The sequence below is a fragment of the Delphinapterus leucas genome, chromosome 14 (genome assembly GCF_059928025.1).
Source record: "Delphinapterus leucas isolate spDelLeu-1000000601 "Yukka" chromosome 14, BTC_Dleu_Yukka2, whole genome shotgun sequence".
In the NCBI taxonomy this organism is placed as follows: domain Eukaryota; kingdom Metazoa; phylum Chordata; class Mammalia; order Artiodactyla; family Monodontidae; genus Delphinapterus; species Delphinapterus leucas.
In genome coordinates, this window is record NC_143142.1 from 39,575,475 (window position 1) to 39,592,536 (window position 17,062).

Here is a 17,062-nt window from a genome sequence, read left to right on the forward strand (position 1 = left end):
CTCTTCCTCCTCCTCCGGCCCCCCGCCTCCGGCCGCCAGCCTCCGCGGCTGCCGCCTGCGGCTTTGTTTTCCTCCCAGGTTTCATTCCCCACACGTGATACAGTGTTTTTGCAAAGAGCGCTTCGGAGCGCGAGCGCGGGGCGCGCGCACCTATAAATACGGACACCGGGGCCCGAGAGTCGGAGACCGCGGGGCCTGAGAGGGCCCGGGACCGAACCCCCAGGCTGCTGGCGGGCGGGCAGACGGCCAGCGAGCCAGCGAGCCGCGCGCGTGGGCCGGAGCGGCGGCGCCCCCCGCCCGAGCACCGAGGGGCAAGCATGGCCCGCCCGCTGGGGGGCCGGGCCGCCGCGCACGCCGCCCGCGCCCCGCGCCCTGCCCAGCCCGGGTCACCGGCGCTCGCGCCCGCCGCTTAGCACTCGGGCGCCGCTCGCTTCTCGGGGCATCGCGGAAATATCGCCGCAGACGGACACAATGGCGGCGACTGCCGCCACCACGGCCGCCACCGCCGGCAAGGCCGTCCGCAGCAGCAGCAGCAGCGCCGGCACCGTCGCCGCAGGCACCAGAAGATTGCAGCAGCCGCCACAGCAGCAGCCTCAGCCCGCGGCCGCCGCGCCGGCCCAGCCGCCGCCGCCGCAGCCGCCGCTGCCGCTGCCGCCGCCCGAGCCCCCCAGGAAGACGCGCATGGACCCGCGGCGCCGCCAGGCTGCCCTCTCCTTCCTCACCAACATCTCGCTGGACGGACGGCCGCCGCTGCAGGACGAGGAGTGGGCCGGCGGCGAGGAGAGCGGCGCGGCCAAGCCGGGCGCAGGCAGCGCCTGCGGCGCGAGGACGCGGCTCAGCCTGCTCGCCGCCGCCGAGCGGGGCGGTTGCGGCGCGCTCGCCGCGGCGGGCACGGCGGCGGCGTTGGCAGCTGGATCGGGCCCCTGCCATCCGCCGCCCTCGCCGCTGCCGTCCCTCGTTCCCGGCGGCCACGCGACCGTGCTCGGCCCTGGGGCGGCCCGAGGGTTCGCGAGCCCCCTGGGCGCGGGCCGGGCATCGGGGGAGCAATTGCAGCCGCCCCGGCCCGCGCCTCTCGCCGCCTGCGTTCAGCCGCAGCTGCCCGACGGGCCCGGGGGCGCCGGGCAGGAGGAGTTGGAGGAAGACGATGCCTTTACCAGCGTGCACGTGCCGGCGGCCGCCTTCTTGGGCTCCGGGACCCCCGGGAGTGGGAGCGGTAGTCGTGGCCGCCTCAACTCTTTCACTCAGGGAATCCTGCCGATCGCCTTCTCCAGGCAGACCTCGCAGAACTACTGTTCCCTGGAGCAGCCGGGCCAGGGGGTCAGCACCAGCGCCTTCGAGCAGCTGCAGAGGTCCCGGTGAGTATCCAGGACGCCACGCGCGCCTTACCTCGCGTCCCTCCCGGCCCGCTCTCTGCTGCGGGACTCGGTCGCTCCCAATTCCCGCGCCCTGCCGGATCTCTGGGCTTCTGGCGCGAATTCCAAACCACGAGGGCACGCGGAAGAGAGAAAGTCTCTAGGGAGCGTGTGTGTGTTCACACGTGTGTGCACGAGCCCGGCACTCACAGAGCAGAAGCACCATGCTCATGCAGTGGGTCCCGAGTTAGGGCTTGCGGGAGCCCACTAAAAAGCGGCACCAAAACCTCCCACTGCAAGGAGGAGATCACGAGCTTCCAGAAACCCGGTCCGGACCCGGAGAAGCACTCTCCTTGCGCCAGGCAAGACTAGGCGGGGCGCAGAGTTGAGCCGTGGGTCCGGCCGGCGGCTAAGCGGCGCGTGTGAGCCGAACTTGTCGCAGACACGCCGTGAATCCCTCCTGAGAAGTTCTGCCTGCGCTCAAAGTATTCCAGTGTCCCAGGAGAACCTGGCGTTTTCCTTTTGCTTTTCTAAGAAAAGGGAAGTCCTTATGTTCCCTTGAACCAGGCCTTGGTGGTGGGGGACAGGGAGAAAATAGGGCTTGAGGATCCTTTTTTCCATTCCAAGGTGAATTTGCTGAAATTAGTGGAAAGGTGGTTGTGTTCGCTTGCTTAAGTCATCTGCGGGTATCAAGCATCTTAGCAAAACCGTGAAATGTTGGACACTTGCTTATTCAGGAAATGGCTAGAGCTTGTCACTTATGTTCCAGGGACAGTCGGGGAGCTAGGTCTGCATCAGGCAGTGGGACTGGAGGTTGGGAGAGAACAGGAGTGGGGAGCCCCAAGGAAGTGCAGACCTGTTCCCTGGGAGGCTTGTTACTTAGGAAGGCCTCTTAGGCTCCCTATGGCTCAGTTATTTTAACTTCCTGGGGCTTCAGTTTCCCCTTCTGGAATGGGACCTTGCCAACATGTTGCAGGCCTCAAGGTGAGAAGGGGGAACCTTTCCTGTTACAGCCTCTCTCCTGTAATGCTCATCTGAACACTTAGGCTTTTTCTGGCCTAAGTAAGAAGGTGGCCTGTTGGAAAACTTAACTTCCTCCCGCAGTGGACAGACGGGAGAGAACAAGGCAGGCTCCTGCAGAATTTTGTTCTGAGTCTGTTTCTTCCCAAGTGGTGAAATCATGACCCTGCTTGGTATGTAGCATCCTAGCTGAGTGCACATGGGCTGCGGGCAGGGGTGTGGAGCGGTCGAATAGCTTTGTGACTGCATGGATGATTAGTGACGCTGGGCACAGGTGACAGCCTGGGCCTGGCATTTCTTGTCAGAGCATGCCTCTCCCCGTTATTGGGCCAGTGCACAGGAGGGGAGGGGAATCCCTTCCATTCTGGGTGAGTGGTTCGAACTCAGCAGTTTCTGGGCAGCTTGACATCACGCACTGGCTCTTAATGACTCTATAGTTTGAGCGTGAGCCCAGCTTGTCCAGCGGGTCAGGACAGGAGTTGTAATAAACATACATGTTATTCTAAGCCAGTGTGCAAGATTGCCCTGTGTCTCGTAGTAGACAGATGTGTTCCCATGCTCAAAACATCTAGAAACCAAATAACTTCACACTTTGTCTCCAAGAATCTCATTTCAGAGGACACGGAGGATCTTGTGTGTTGACATTTCTGATCCAAAAAAACAGCCAGATTTAATCTCTGAACCTATAAATATGAACCCCTTGGGTGTTTTATTGATTCCCCCCCACAACACACACATTAAGATGATCAGTCAGTATAAGATGCTTCCTTAACCTGACAGCCACATTCATCTTACTACTTCGGAATTATCCATATCCAGCAACTTGACGGGCGTTTAAAAAATTACATCTGTCAACAGAAATCGTGTCAAATTTAATGTGCAGAGAGGAAGTAAATGGGTAAAACAGAGATTTAAGAAAGGCCACGAAGAGCTAGCATGGCCACTACTCATGGAGTGGCCAGGAGCTTGGAATCTCCTAGGATACTTTGTTTCCTACACTGACTTGCTTGCAAGAATTTTGTCAGAAGTGTGCTTTTGTGATCACTAGAGAGTACTTTCACCTGCCTAGATGAATTGTGATGTGGAGTACAGACTCATTTGAATAAGGCCCAGGCCAACTTAAAGAATGTCATTTGTTTTCCTGGTATGCCTCCCTTTAAGAAGTTCTCCTAGCCTGGGTGGTTCCATATACTACTTCACAGATGTTCTCCTGGGGTGTTGTTTTTAAATCATATTATGCTTTCTTTGGATTTGTTGCTTGCAATTTAAAGAATTCCAAACAACCTTCCTGCTCAAAAGTGAGTTCTTGGACCTTCAGAGCTCTTACAATTGCAAACCCTCAGGCCCTACTCTGGACTACTTGAGCGCAAATTTGCATTTTAACAAGATCCCCAGATGATTCATATACAAGTGAAAGTTTGGAAAGCACTGCCATAGTTAATTGAAATCTGCCTTTTTTTTTTTTTCATGGATTTGGGATTTCATATATCCGGTTTGGTATGGGTATATAAAAATCAGAGTCTCCTGATCTGAAATCTTGAAACCCTTTCTTTTTTGCTACTTCCATCTGGACGCTTGTGAAACTAATCACAGTTATTACTTGTACTTCCAAATCTTGAAATATGACAGGAAAATTTCTGTGCCCAGACCTTGGCACAGATGTGTCCATGGATTGATGACTCCATCTCTGTGCTTTCGGCTGGATATTTGACATTTATCCCAGTGAATCCTCACAGCCACCCTATGTGTAGATTCTTTCTCAGACCCAGTGTTGGCCAGGACCTTTGAGATCCAAGCCTGGTGTCTTTCCTCCGCCACTGCACGGCATCACTGTGCCTTGCATGCAGTAGGCCCCAGGAGAATTTTGGAGCTGTTGGCTGTAAATGTTTGTCCGGGATAGAGCAGGCCAGTCGTGCTGGTATGATTCTGTACTCCCTTTCCTAGTCCTCACGTTTAGCCTTACTACTTAACCAGTCTCCACTGAAGTGTATAGCGAACTTAGTACCACGGGCCTCGTGCATGGGGCTCCAGGCCTGCCTGGAGTTTGTGCTGGGGTTTGCTCTATGGCTAGGTGTCAGAGCTGGGAAACCAAAAGGATGCCTTCTAGCTTGGCATTCTGCTGTGTTCCCTGCCACAGGAAGGTGTTAATAGGTGAAGGGGAGTGTAAATTTCTACGGTGTGTTTTAAGGCTTTCTTTCACTTTAAAAATTTCGCCTCAGGTAGCAGCTGGCAGCGGGTTACCCCACGTCGTAGAGCTCCTGAATTGCAGAATGGAGCCCCGGTGAACCGACGTGCGCCATCGGCCCTGACGAGAGGGGCACACGGGGACCAGGGTATTAATTTAAAACGTGAGGGTTTTGCTTCTTAGAACGCCCGTGTGAGCGTGTGCCTTGCGGAGACTCGGGTCTTCAGTGGAAAGAGAGCGTGGGGTGCAGAAGAGTCCCAAGCCTGGGCTTCGAATCGTGGTGCACAGCCTTGGGCAGTAAGTCAGCCCTTCCGGAGAGCCCCCGCCTGTGTTCCAGACCCTTTCAAGTGCAGACTGAGCTTACATTTATTATCAGGGTTGGGCGGGTGGGCGGGGGGTGACTGTGCGGGTGCTAAGTGCTGTATGTATTATGTATGTAAATGAGTTTAGAGTCACCTGGGGATCTTGAGAAAAGGCAGATTCTGATCCTGCAGGCCTGGGGGTCCCAAGTCTGCATAGTTAACTAGCTTCCTGGGAGGCAAATGGGCCGCACCTTGAAAAAGACTTTACTGGTATTATGATTGTTCCTACTCTAAGGACCAGGAAACCAGGGCTCAGAGAGATTAAGTAACCTGCTCGAGGTCACTTACCCCTTGGGGCAGAGCTCAGGCTCACACCTGACTGCTCTGGAGCTTCTAACCAGCCCTCCCTCTGCAGGGCCCCTCCTGGGGTGAGACCTGGACTGGTGCTGGGTCTGTGGTGTCCTCTTTACTGAAAAGAAAAACGTGAGCTCAATAGGGGATCGCCGCCAAGAGTAAGAGCGGGGGGATGGACTTCTCTCCCCACTTTGTCACCTCCCTGCTTTGTGACTTCAGGCAAGTCACCACACTGTGTTCCAGCTGGAAGCCACCTGACCCTTCTGGATTTTAGAAGTCAGGAAAGGACTTTGACCTCCTCTGCGGTAAGCCAACCCAAGTTATTGTTGAGCCATCTTTCCAGCAACATGCATTGTGGAAGCCAAAGCTGCAGTCCCGGGCCAGGCCACGCCCTGGTCAGGATGCTCACCCACAGCTCCTGCCAGGGCCTGAGGCGAGAGCCCGAGGTTCACCCGCTGCCCCCTTCCTTGCAGTCACCATGTTGTCATGTCGTGGGTGAACTCAGCAGGGGAAATGCATCGGAAGCCTGCCCGCTGCTGGCAAGTGCCCAGCGAGGGCAGTGAATTCAAGTGTGACCCTTTGCCCTCCAGGAAGGGTGAGGGAAGCCATAGCCTGGTTTTGCAGTGTGTCCCTGTAGCCGGGCTGGGGAGCTCCGCCTGCTGGACACTTTTCCCCAGGAAGGAGAGTTGTTAGGTAGGGAGAAGGCCAAGGGCAGGTGGCCTTTGAACACACTGGGAAGGAGCAGTAGGTGAGGCCGGGTGAGGTGACACGATGTCGATCAGGAATGCCCAACCGGTACCCTGCCCCCCTGGGCTCTGGACCTGCCCCTGCACTGGCCGGTAACCTCAGGCAAGTTGCTTCACCACCCCCCCACCCCAGCCTCTCCGTTTCCTTCTGGGATGAAAGCACTGGGACAGTTGAGTGCTGTGTTCTTCCAGCCTAGTGCCCTGGGTGCCCTTGCCCTTGCGCCTGGGGATAAGTGGGTAACTGAACCTCAGTGTCAGATGCAGAGGTGGAAGGAACTACGTGTATCCTGGGAGGCTCCAGCTGGCAGGACGTGCACTAATGAATGAAGGAATGGGTTTCCCCGGGTGTAAGGGAGAACTTTAAAAGACATGTTCAGCTGTGCTCCCTCTGGCTGGGGAGGTGTCGTAACTGGCCTGCCGGCCCCTGGCGGCCATCCAGGCTGGAAGCCAGGGCCACCGCTCCTGTCTCGGAGGTGCTCTGTGGTCCCCACCTCTGTTGCCTTTAAAGGGCCTTCAGGTTTACAAAGTGCTTTTGTAGATGTTGGTCTCAGCCCCCAGCAGCACGGAGGGGCAGGAATCCAAGGCCACAGAGTGAGTAGAGGGCCACCCTGGGTGCTCTGACATCCGTCAGGTATGTCGCGGAGGAAATTCTAGTTTGGGGACCTAATGCCTTGTATGAGTTATTCAACAAACATGAACATCATGAATATCAGTTATGGAGCGCCCCTGTCAGTTATGGGGGGTACACACATCAGCGTGGTCCCTGTGTGTGTTGGGAGACGCAGGTAAATGGGCCGATTTTTCCGGTGATGAGAGCTTGGTTAGAGGTGAGCCTGCTGTTTGAGCCCTCACCAGGGCAGGGACACTTCACACTCCCCACCGTGGGACCTGGCTCAGTGCCTTGATGCAGTCAGTATTTTTATTTAACTACCATGTCCCAGGTGTCGTTCCAAGCACCCTATGGAGGTCAGGCGAGTTCACATTTATAACAGCCCTTGGACAGCACCCCTGTATCGCCCCTAGTCTGAAGCACAGACAGGTTAAGTTACTGGCCCAGGATCGCTCAGGCTGTCCGTGGGAGCTGGGTTTGAACGCAGGCATTCTGGCTCCAGGGCCTGGGCCCTCCCTATAACCCTCTTGTCTCTGCTCCACTGTGGTTTGAGCCAGGCTCATAAATGCTTGTTCAACTGGCTTCAGCGGAACTGGGGTGAAGGTGGCGTACGTGACCTCGAAGGGCACTGCTAGCCCTGCGGTTTCCTTATGTAGGTGTCTGCCTCTCTGTCCTTCAGGGAGGACCTCTGTGCGTGAGAGCCCAGGGGACAGCCCAGGGCGGACAGGATTCCCTGACTACGGCGATCCTGTCTTGCCCAGGGCCTGCCTGCACCGCCCCCCGCGCCCCCCCCCCCCCCCCGCCGCCCTTCTCGACCACACCTAAATTCCTGTCACCTTTGTTATCTCTTCAGTGCACCTGTGCTTTCTGTGCCTTCCATCTTTCACAGGGAGGTGGAAGAGGAACAGGAGCCTGGCACCCCCAGGAATGGGGTTTGTGGCCCTACTTCTGCCACTTACTCTGGGATGAGGTTCTCATCCATGAAATGGGAATAATAATACCACCTCCCTCCTGGGCGTGTTTCCTTTCTTCGGGCCCTCTCTATTTTGTCAGCATCACGGCTTCCCCAGCCCAGGGGTTGGCAGACTATGGCCCATGGTCTGTTTATAAACAAGATTTTCTAGGACACAGCCACGCTTGTTCATCTCTGTATGGTCTTTGGGGGCCCTTGTGCCACAAGAGCAGAGTGGCATAGTTGTGGCAGAGACCATGTGGCCTGCAGAGCCTGAACTATTCGTTCTGATTCCTTACAGAAACGCGTGAGACTTCTGCCCCCCTGCACAGGGCTCTGTCCCCAGAGATGTGGGCTGGTCGCCTTGGTCCCTCCCTGTCCTTGTCTCCTGGAGGCTCCTGGCTTCTGTTTGGACCCGCCAGCCCTTCTCCCCGACCAACAGAGGGGCCTTTCTGAGGCCCACACCCGATCTGGGCAGTTTTAAATTCCCTTGTATTTCACGTGTGGCTCTCCTGCCACCATGGCACCCTCTCTGCTCCCCTGAACGCCTGTCATCTCCATGCTGCGCTGGCTTTGCAAAGGACACCTGGGTTCTGGCACCCACAGGCTTCTCCGTGGGAAGGGTCCCCACCAGACGCCCTTCCTCCCTTTTGGACCGATCACCCTGCAGAATCACCCGCGCCCCGCCCCCCGCCCCGACTCCCCGCCCTGGGTATGGTACTGAGCACGCCCTCCCGGGGGGACTTCCTTACTTCCCTGGGTCTGTGTGCACCTGCCCTGGCCCCTCACTGGTTGGGGGACTTGCTGGAGACAGGCCTGAGGCTGCCCCTCACCCCAACTTTCTAGGTCTTTTATTTTCACCCAGCAGTCACTCCCGAACTTTTATTTGGTAAAGTAGCCAACCTACCACCTCCTTCCGCAGTCCTGCAGCAATGAACCTTCCTCCCTGAATGTTTCTTCCGCATCATCCACCCACCCACCCACCAACCCCACCCCACGCTCACAGCTTCTCCCTCTCCCCAGGGAGGGAAGATAGCACCTTCCTGTGTGCTGTGGGCTTCACATGCATTATTTTGTTTTATTCGTGTGGCAATCCTAAGGCACTGGGATTATACCCATTTTAGAGCTATGGACACTGAGGGTTGGAGGGGTTAAGGAAGCTGGTCTAAGGCCTCATAACTGGAATCTAGAGCTAGAATTTGAGCCCTGCTCTCTTCTAATCTGGCTTTCTGCCAGAGCCGGGGGAGTGTGCTGGACTGGCTCCTATAACTCGGTAGGAACCAAGGATGAGGAATCTGAGCTGATCAGTAACTGAAATCAGTCATGGTGGGAGTATTTACACCACAGGAATCAGCCAGTTTTACAAGCCAGGGTTTTGCTTTTTTCCTTCCGGAGACCTGGTTTGTCAGCACGTGTACCAGGAGCCTCACCACACGTCTCTTTGTTCCTTTGTCCCCTGGGGGGCTGTGCAAAATGTCATCATCAGAGGAAGAGTGTTGAAAACCAGACATTTTTATCAGAATTTATTATTTCACATAATTCTGTGAATTTCCCATAGGGTCACCACCACCCATTTTCCACCTCAAAAAAAATATCTAACAACCCCCCGCCTCAAGTTTCAACCTGTGTGCAATTTAAAAACCAAACTTTTCAGACACTGGGGCTCAGACTGCTCCGTATTATCTGGAGGAATCGTAAAATCATTAGCTGTTACCCTCCTTTACAAATTGTGTAATGTATTTTTATTTTTGTTTGGTTTCTAGAAGTCTCCGAGAACATACAATCAATCAGGGTTTCCTGGTTTTTTTCCCTTTTTGTTTGTGTTAGCATTTTGGATAATTGCACACTAGTTTATATTTAACGGGGTTATCATTGATGTGGTTTGAGGTTTATTGCTGCACATTTGGTCACAAAGACAAAAGCTTGTAACACAGAGCATGCAAATACTAGAAGTTTAGGACTTGGAATATTGTAATAACGTGTGTATGCATGAAAGGGCCCAGTCTTATCCCTGATTTAAAGGCTAGGATGAGGGACTTCCCTGGCGGTCCAGTGGTTAAGACTTCGCCTTCCAGTTCGGGGGTGTGGGTTCAGTCCCTCGTCGGGGAGCTAAGATCCCACATGCCTCGTGGCCAAAAAGCCAAAACATAAAACAGAGGCAATATTGTAACAAATTCAATAAAGACTTTAAAAATGATCCACATCAAAAAAAAATTTTTTAATAAAAAACATAAAGGCTAGGATGTACTTAGTATCTAAGTTTAATTTCATGACAAATAGATGACAAGCCATTCAAGAAGAGACTAATAAAATATTTGACAATGCCAAAGATTTGTGTGCCTAGCACATTGATTTTTATTTTAAAGCAGTTTACTCATTGACCCAGTGCTTTATACAGTGAAATGTCTGCTTTGATCATTTTAGGAAGGGGGTGGGAGGGTGTGAAGGACTGGAGGACAGGCAAAGTCTATAATGTTTTGCTGAAGGACTAAAATTAGCATGTCGGGGTGGGGGGATGGGCAAAATAGGTGCAGGGAATTGAGGTGCAGACTTCCATGTTTTTAAATGTCAAACCACTATGTTGTATACCTGCAACTAATATAATATTCCATGTCAACTGTATCTCAATTAAAAAATAGTAAAACAGAATTGGAATGTGAGGAGATAAATGGTTGATCTGATGTTGAAAGGTAGTTCTTGAAGTATTTTACATTTTTATTGAGTTGAATAAAGTTTGCTCTCGGAGAGGGAGACCTGAGGAAGGAAGACGATTACAAATTCCTAGGTGATTGTGTCAGTAGTTGAGGGATTCAGTTTATCCATCCTAAGACGAACATCTGATAAGTTCTACTTACTCGTTTGGGGCTTTACAGTTTACAAAGTGCTTTCCTATATATTAAGTCGTTTTCAAAAAGACAATGTGGTAGCTGTTTTATAGACTAGAAAATCAAGACCATGAAGAGCGAGGTGACACATCCATGGTCACGTACCCCATACATGGCAGAGCTGGAATTTTGAAACCTGTGTTTTCTGATTCCGAGAGTTTTAAAACAAACCACAAATTCTAATGTAGTTGTATCACTTAAGAAAAGCAAAGGACTCTATTACATGCTGTAGCATTTTATTCTCCTTCCTGTTCCAAATCTTCCACTTGTATGTTAGTTAACCTCCAGAGAACAAAAATGCTAGGGCCTCATCCATTTCAGACCTATGGGCTAGAGTCAATCAAGGTCAGAATGTTAAAGTACAAAGAAATATTGTGCTATATTTTTGGCCAGTGGCGCCTTCTCGTCAAGCAAGGATTCTGATTTTCATGTGATAACCTCGAGGGACAGGCCAACAGAGAACCCTGGTTTGGGGCCTAAGTTGTGGAAAATTTTCCCAATAACAATAGCTCTCTCCAAATCATAGTTTGATGTCGCTTGCTCCTTTCCCACAGCCCTGATGCTCTGCCTCCTTCTCAGCAAATTGGGTGAACAGATTCGAGAACGGAGAGACCAGCCTTGGAGCCGGGCAACTCTGCCCCCTAGCAACACCTTTTGGGAAAACTCATTTAACCCTCTGAGCCTCAGTAGCCTCATCTGTAGGATGGGGATAATAATTCCTGCCCGTTTGGGGTGTTGTGAACATGAAAATGAGGAGCACCTAGCAGAGGTTTGGTCCTCGGTGATTGCTTGGTAAAATTGTAGCTGCTCTGTTCACAGTTGCCGGGTATTGCCCGCACACCGTCAGTCAAGAAGCAGTTGAGAAACTTGACAGGGTCTTCTAAGATCATCCAGGGTGGAGCTTTTTGCTTGCAGACAATTTGCCGCATCGTTTCAATTTCAATTTCATGGTAAAGTAAAATCAGAGCAGCTGAGGAAAACAACACCCCCTCCGTCAGGTGCTGCATTTTGCCCCTATTTACGCTGCAAAATGACAGTCTCCGGGGCAGGGAAACAAGAAGGGGCGAATTCACATGTTCAGCGTCGTACCCTTTGAGCAGCACAGCAGTGAGGTTAAGAGCAACAGCTGGTCTGGCCCACACGCTGGCATGGAAGACGCTGCCCTGCCCGTTGCGGCCCACGGGAGGGGAGTGCTACCTGCCAAGACAATTCTGGAAGACATACCTCTGCTCACTCCCGCCCTTTGCAGAAGCCACGGCCCTCATCCTGTGGTCTGAGTGCTGCCTGCTCCTTTTCTAGGCAGGACACCCCTGGAGTGTGAGGGCTCCTGGGGGGGACCCTCGCTGTCCCCATGGCCGTGACCCTGGAGTCGGTTGTATGCTGCTCTGGTGACTGACTTGGCTTCCCCCGTCCCTGCTCACAGGTCCCTCTGCACCTGGCCCCCGCCTTTGCTCTTTGAACCCCCTGGGCAGACAGAGTTGGGGCCTAAGCAGGGTCCCCAGTGTAGCCCGCGTGGGGGCTGCACTGTGGGGTCAGCAGCAACCCACACCCCTCCGCGTGCCAGGTTGTTCACACGCCCCTGTGTGAACCATCAAGTCGCTTGGTGGTTCAGGGATCAGTGAGACCAGCGCCTGCCTTCGGGGAGAGAGGAGAATTACAGGCCGAGGCAGCCCGGCTCCCTGTTTCTGCTCTGGAGCGGGCAGCTGTCCTGGCGGTGGCCCTGGAGCCGAGCCTGCAGGCGGGTGAGGGCCCAGCACTGGGCGCCCGGCCACGGAAGTGAACTTTATTTCAGAGGAAGGAGGGAGGCTGTTGAGCAGGGACAGGTGAGAGTGCAGCTGTGTTTTGAAAGCTTGGAGGCGGGTTGGATGGAGGAGGGAGAGCAGTGCCTTTTGTGTTTAACCCTTTGGCATCTTAGTTGATGGACTTGTGCACGTCCAAAATTTTCTGTTCTGGGGGTTCGTCTATTTTTACACATAGAGAATTTTAGAAAGAGTTTTGGGGGTTCGTGGACGCTTGGAAATTTCTCCCGGAGGGAGGGAGACCAGCGAAGAAGCTGGTGTTAGGAGTCCCTCAGAGAAGTGAGGGCCTGAGCATGCAGAGGTGCCTAACTTAGCACTGTGAGGCTCGATGACCACATGGTTTGGGGCACTGCCTGTGCTCCCCGAAGTCCTTCGGGTCACCCATCTCTGCAGCTTTTGTGGTTATGGGGTTGAATAGTGTCCCCCAAAATTCACGCCCACCTGGAACCTCAGAGTGTGACCTTATTTGGAGATACAGGCTCACCTTGGAGATACTACAGGTTCAGTTCCAGACTAGGTGGAGACGGTGAGGGGATCATTGACTCCACTTGAGACAGAATTGACAGGACTTGTACGTTACTTGGGTGGTCCCTGCCAGCATGGATCTCTCCATGGAGCTGGAGAGAGACTCTTGAACCATCACCCACAAGTGTAGGGCTGCGGCTGTGGTGCGTGGACAGAGGGGAAGGCCTTGGTCCTCTCGGAGCCTGTGATGAGCGCCCTGGTGGGTTTGACCTGCTTCTGATGGGGAGGGCTGGCTTCTGGAGGTGTCTAAAGGGTGAACAAGGGCTGGGAGGACTGGTGCAGACCACAGGACCAGCCTGGGCAGGGTCTCTGGTGGGAAGAAGCAGGGAGATGTGGAGAAAGTAGATGAAGGGCAGGCAGTGTGTTTGGAGGGAAGCCATAGGTGGGAGGAAATCAGTCTATCGCCGCAGTCCAGGCAGAAGATGGTGGCCACTTGGGCTGGAGTGGTGGTGATGGGGGTGGGGAGAAGGGGGCGGATTCCACAGAGATTTAGGATGCAGCAGAGTGGACTTGGCGATGGACTGGCTGTGGAAGATGGGGGAGACAGAGGCATCAAGGGAGACCCTCCCACCGGGTTTTGAGTGTGCGGACTGATTGGATGGCAGAGCCATCTCTGTGACAGAGAGGAGGGTATTGGCACAATCCAATGCTATGCATTTAAGAAACTCCCGAGAAGAAAAATTTATAGACCTGAAGATGACCCTGTTTCTTCTCATTGTCTTTTTTTCACATAATCTTGTGCCTTTACTCTCCACGTAGCTCAAGGTGATGTATATAGGCTCGTAAAAAACTCTTTGACCGAGAACGTGTACATTTTCTGCTTGAGAGAGATCGTCTCAAGTTTTATACTCATTTCCAACTCTTTTGGTCTAAAAAGTCTAATGTTACCTTTTAAGGTAAATGTTGAACATGTCAGTTTCAAAAAACAGATCAGATTTTGTTCATTTAATTTCAGTTAAAGATATATAATTTCTTTTTGTTAAAGAAAAAAAAATACTCTTGAGTAAGATCATGAGATCTTTTTCAAACAGTTCCTGGTTCAGCTTGTGCGTATTTGCATAATTGCCAGGTGTTGAAGTCTGAGTAATCTAGAGTGTGAAGGATAAAGATAACGTTCTCAAGAAAAAGAAAAGATACCTTTGCAAAGCTGCATAGCAATCTGCCGCAGCAACTAAACGCTACCCAGTGTCCAGTGATTCTGTGTTTGCTCTGTGATTCGCGGTGAGGCTGGGATGCAGTCTTACCATTCCAGCAGCAATTGCATCTTCTCATTTTATAGGTGGTTTTTCAGAATAATGGCCTGCTTATTGAACACTAATGTTAGGAGCTGCAGAGCCATGTGGCAATCACATCACATCCCAGATCTGCTGCTTCCCGGGTGAGACGGTAGGCAGAATCTGGAAACTCCATGAGCCTCGGTTCTCATGTGTAAAGAGTGGGAAATATTAATAATCAGATATCTCCTAGCATGACAGCCAGGATTAGATGTGATTATTTCTCTGAAGCCCTTTGTGCAGTTCTGGGCACACAGGTAGTTCTCGATAAATATCCGACGTGATGATTATATCCCAGCCACGCTGCTGGTGCCCTGCATGTCTGTAGGGGCTGACATCGCTATGTAGATGAGAATTGAACTCTGGGGAGTTTACTTTTCTTTCCAAGGTAGAGCTCGGCAGAGCTGGAATCATATCTAACCCTGAACCATACTCCTGCCACTGAGCTATATTGCCTTTGTTAAGTGTAACATTTTATCCAAACAAGTTTTGTGTCCTTCCTGAGCAAAAAGCAGGTACTGTTTTAGGATCCAGTTGGTTTTCTTTCTTTTCTTTTTTTTTTTTATTTTTGTGGTACGCGGGCCTCTCACTGTTGTGGCCTCTCCCTTGTGGAGCACAGGCTCCGGACGCACAGGCTCAGCGGCCATGGCTCACGGGCCCAGCCGCTCCGCAGCATGTGGGATCTTCCCGGACCAGGACACGAACCCGTGTCCCCCTCATCGGCAGACGGACTCTCAACCACTGCGCCACCAGGGAAACCCCCAGTTGGTTTTCTTGACACTTGCACTGTCCAAGAATATGTTTGTGTGAGTTACCTATCCAGCCCATGTTTGACCATGGATGTGTCAGCGGGGAGCTGCTATGTGTATATAGAGAGATTCAACCAGCTTTTTTATCTGACCCTGTTTGCTCCAAACACAAGTGAGCAGATGAGGCCAGGCAGATTGGAAGAGATGGTAATGGTATATTTCAACCCAGTCTTCAATCTAGATACACCCTCCCTGAAAGCTGTATTTCACAGAGCTGAAAAGAATTTAGCCAGTAGAGCTTTATTAAGAGGTGCAACATTTGTTATATGTAACTTTAGTTCTTTGGAGCCAGGAAAATAACAGTCAAGACTGAAATATAAGGAAATGAGTAAAATACATGCTGGCTGGTGAAATCTGGAATTTTTTTTTAAAAGTATATTTACATGGGAGTTCAGCTTTGATTTTATATTGTCACAAATTGATACCAGATGACTGCCTTTCAGACAGACTCCCCAGCTAATCCGAGAGTGTGAGTTGGAAAACAAATCACTGTGCCATTTGGAATGACGATTGATATTTTAGAAGTTTCGTTTTGTTTTCAAAGGGAACATAATGCATATTACAGGCCCAGCCAACAGAACGTTTATAAATGGCAATTAACAGAGGATGCCCAAGGGAGGAAGTCTCCAGTTTCTTATTATAACCCTGGCAGAAGGAATCGAGGTGACATTAGTATTGGCATCTCCCACTTGCCCTGGGAGCTCATTCAGCCTGTGTAGCCATGTCTAGAACCAGTAGCTTCATTTCTGTTCTACTTCAACCTTAGGTCAGAGGAGAAACACAAGAACGCTGCATCTGGGGCAGCCGGCCTCTTGTGGTCTCCACAGGACCCCAGGCTCATCGGGTGACTTGCACATTTTCCCCTAGTGGCTTAAAAAAGTTGGTTTTTCGTTTTGAGTCTTTGGTCTCAGCAGCGTTCCCTTCTCCTCCAGGCCGTTTTCCTTGCTGGCGCTGGAATGACTCATAAAATGAGTCTTGAGTAGCTTGACACCTCTGCTGCGTTCCTTGAATGCTTTCTGAAAGGTGCCTCTGTGTAAGAATATATGCTGACTTTCCCATTCAAGTTGTTGGAGAGTCTCCCGGGTGACCTGACAGGGAGGGATGAGTCTAGATTCTGGCTCCTCACCCTAGATGCCATTGTCAGACTTGGGTGAGAATCTCTCTTGGAGGCTCAGCCTGGAAAAAAGGACTGTCAGAGCCGGGTGGTGGGAGGATCACAGGAGTGGCGTGGAGTAGGGTCACCTAGAACAGAGGGGCTCCACGCCCCCCAGACGGGCCTTGGTGTTTCCTACAGCAGCCGGGCCGTGGACATTCAGGTGGACGAGAGGGACCTTGAAGAGGCCCAGAGCAGCGAGGCTGCCATGGAATGGAAGGATGAGAGCCCACGACTCTGCTCACTGAGGCTAATATTGGCCAAAGGCTAACGGGCTGTGGATGGAGACCCAGGGAGGGCCAAGACTGAGCTCCAAGTACTTAAGCGTTTCCTCTTTAGAGCTCAGCTTCGTCCAAGTTAACTGCCTCTACTCCAAGAGAGTGAATTTGTATTATAAAACTTTTAGCTTATATGGTAGTGCATAGTTATGTTCTGTCAAGTGGCCGTGAACCCTGAGTGAGCTGCAAACACTGAACACTGGACCATTGCTCCAGGGAAGTACCCTGCCAGCCTCTGGTCACATTTTCATCATCCAGTCAATGTATAATCTGGTTTCACGTGTGTCTCTGCTTGGAGATACCTTATTTAATATATATTGTTAATTCATTAGCATTGAACTCACGGCCAGCAGTAACTCTTGTCTAGACAAAGCTTCTCTGTCACAAGTTTTCCCCGTTGGTCACATACTAGACAGCATTTGGCCTGGGGGCCATTTTAAACAGCGAAAGTACCAACAACAAGCACGAAAGTGCACAAAATGTGGCAAGGATACGGATATATATTAGCAAGAGGGCAAATTTGCAGCTACAGATTCTGCAGATAATGAGACTTGCCTGTACTTTGTCCAGGTATAAGTACGTGCTGTGCGCTAGAGGCTTCCTAAAGCTGGCCTGTCTTGGGGGCCGGGGCGGGGGGTCCATTTTCTGTTTTACAGAGGCCTGCCCCATCCATTCTCATATTTATTCCTGATCGCACCCCTGATTGGGGAAAGGCTGGCGTTTTTGTCTTCCCTGTATTGATGAGGAAACCAAGAACCAGAGAAAAGACTTGACTCGGGGGTCCCAGCAGAAAGTGGAGTCTGACTTTCTGGCCATTT

At 52.1% G+C, this 17,062-nt stretch overlaps 1 protein-coding gene across 1 annotated transcript in view; it reads left to right on the plus strand.

Annotated features, from left to right (window-relative positions):
- The first annotated feature begins 389 nt into the window (after positions 1–389).
- Positions 390–17,062, plus strand: part of CABLES1 (Cdk5 and Abl enzyme substrate 1) — a 107,897-nt gene continuing 91,224 nt past the window's right edge. The window contains exon 1 of the mRNA XM_022586817.3: positions 390–1,355. Within this exon, the coding sequence (XP_022442525.2) occupies positions 472–1,355 (884 nt within the window). The 5' untranslated portion in view covers positions 390–471. The remainder of the gene's footprint in view (positions 1,356–17,062) is intronic.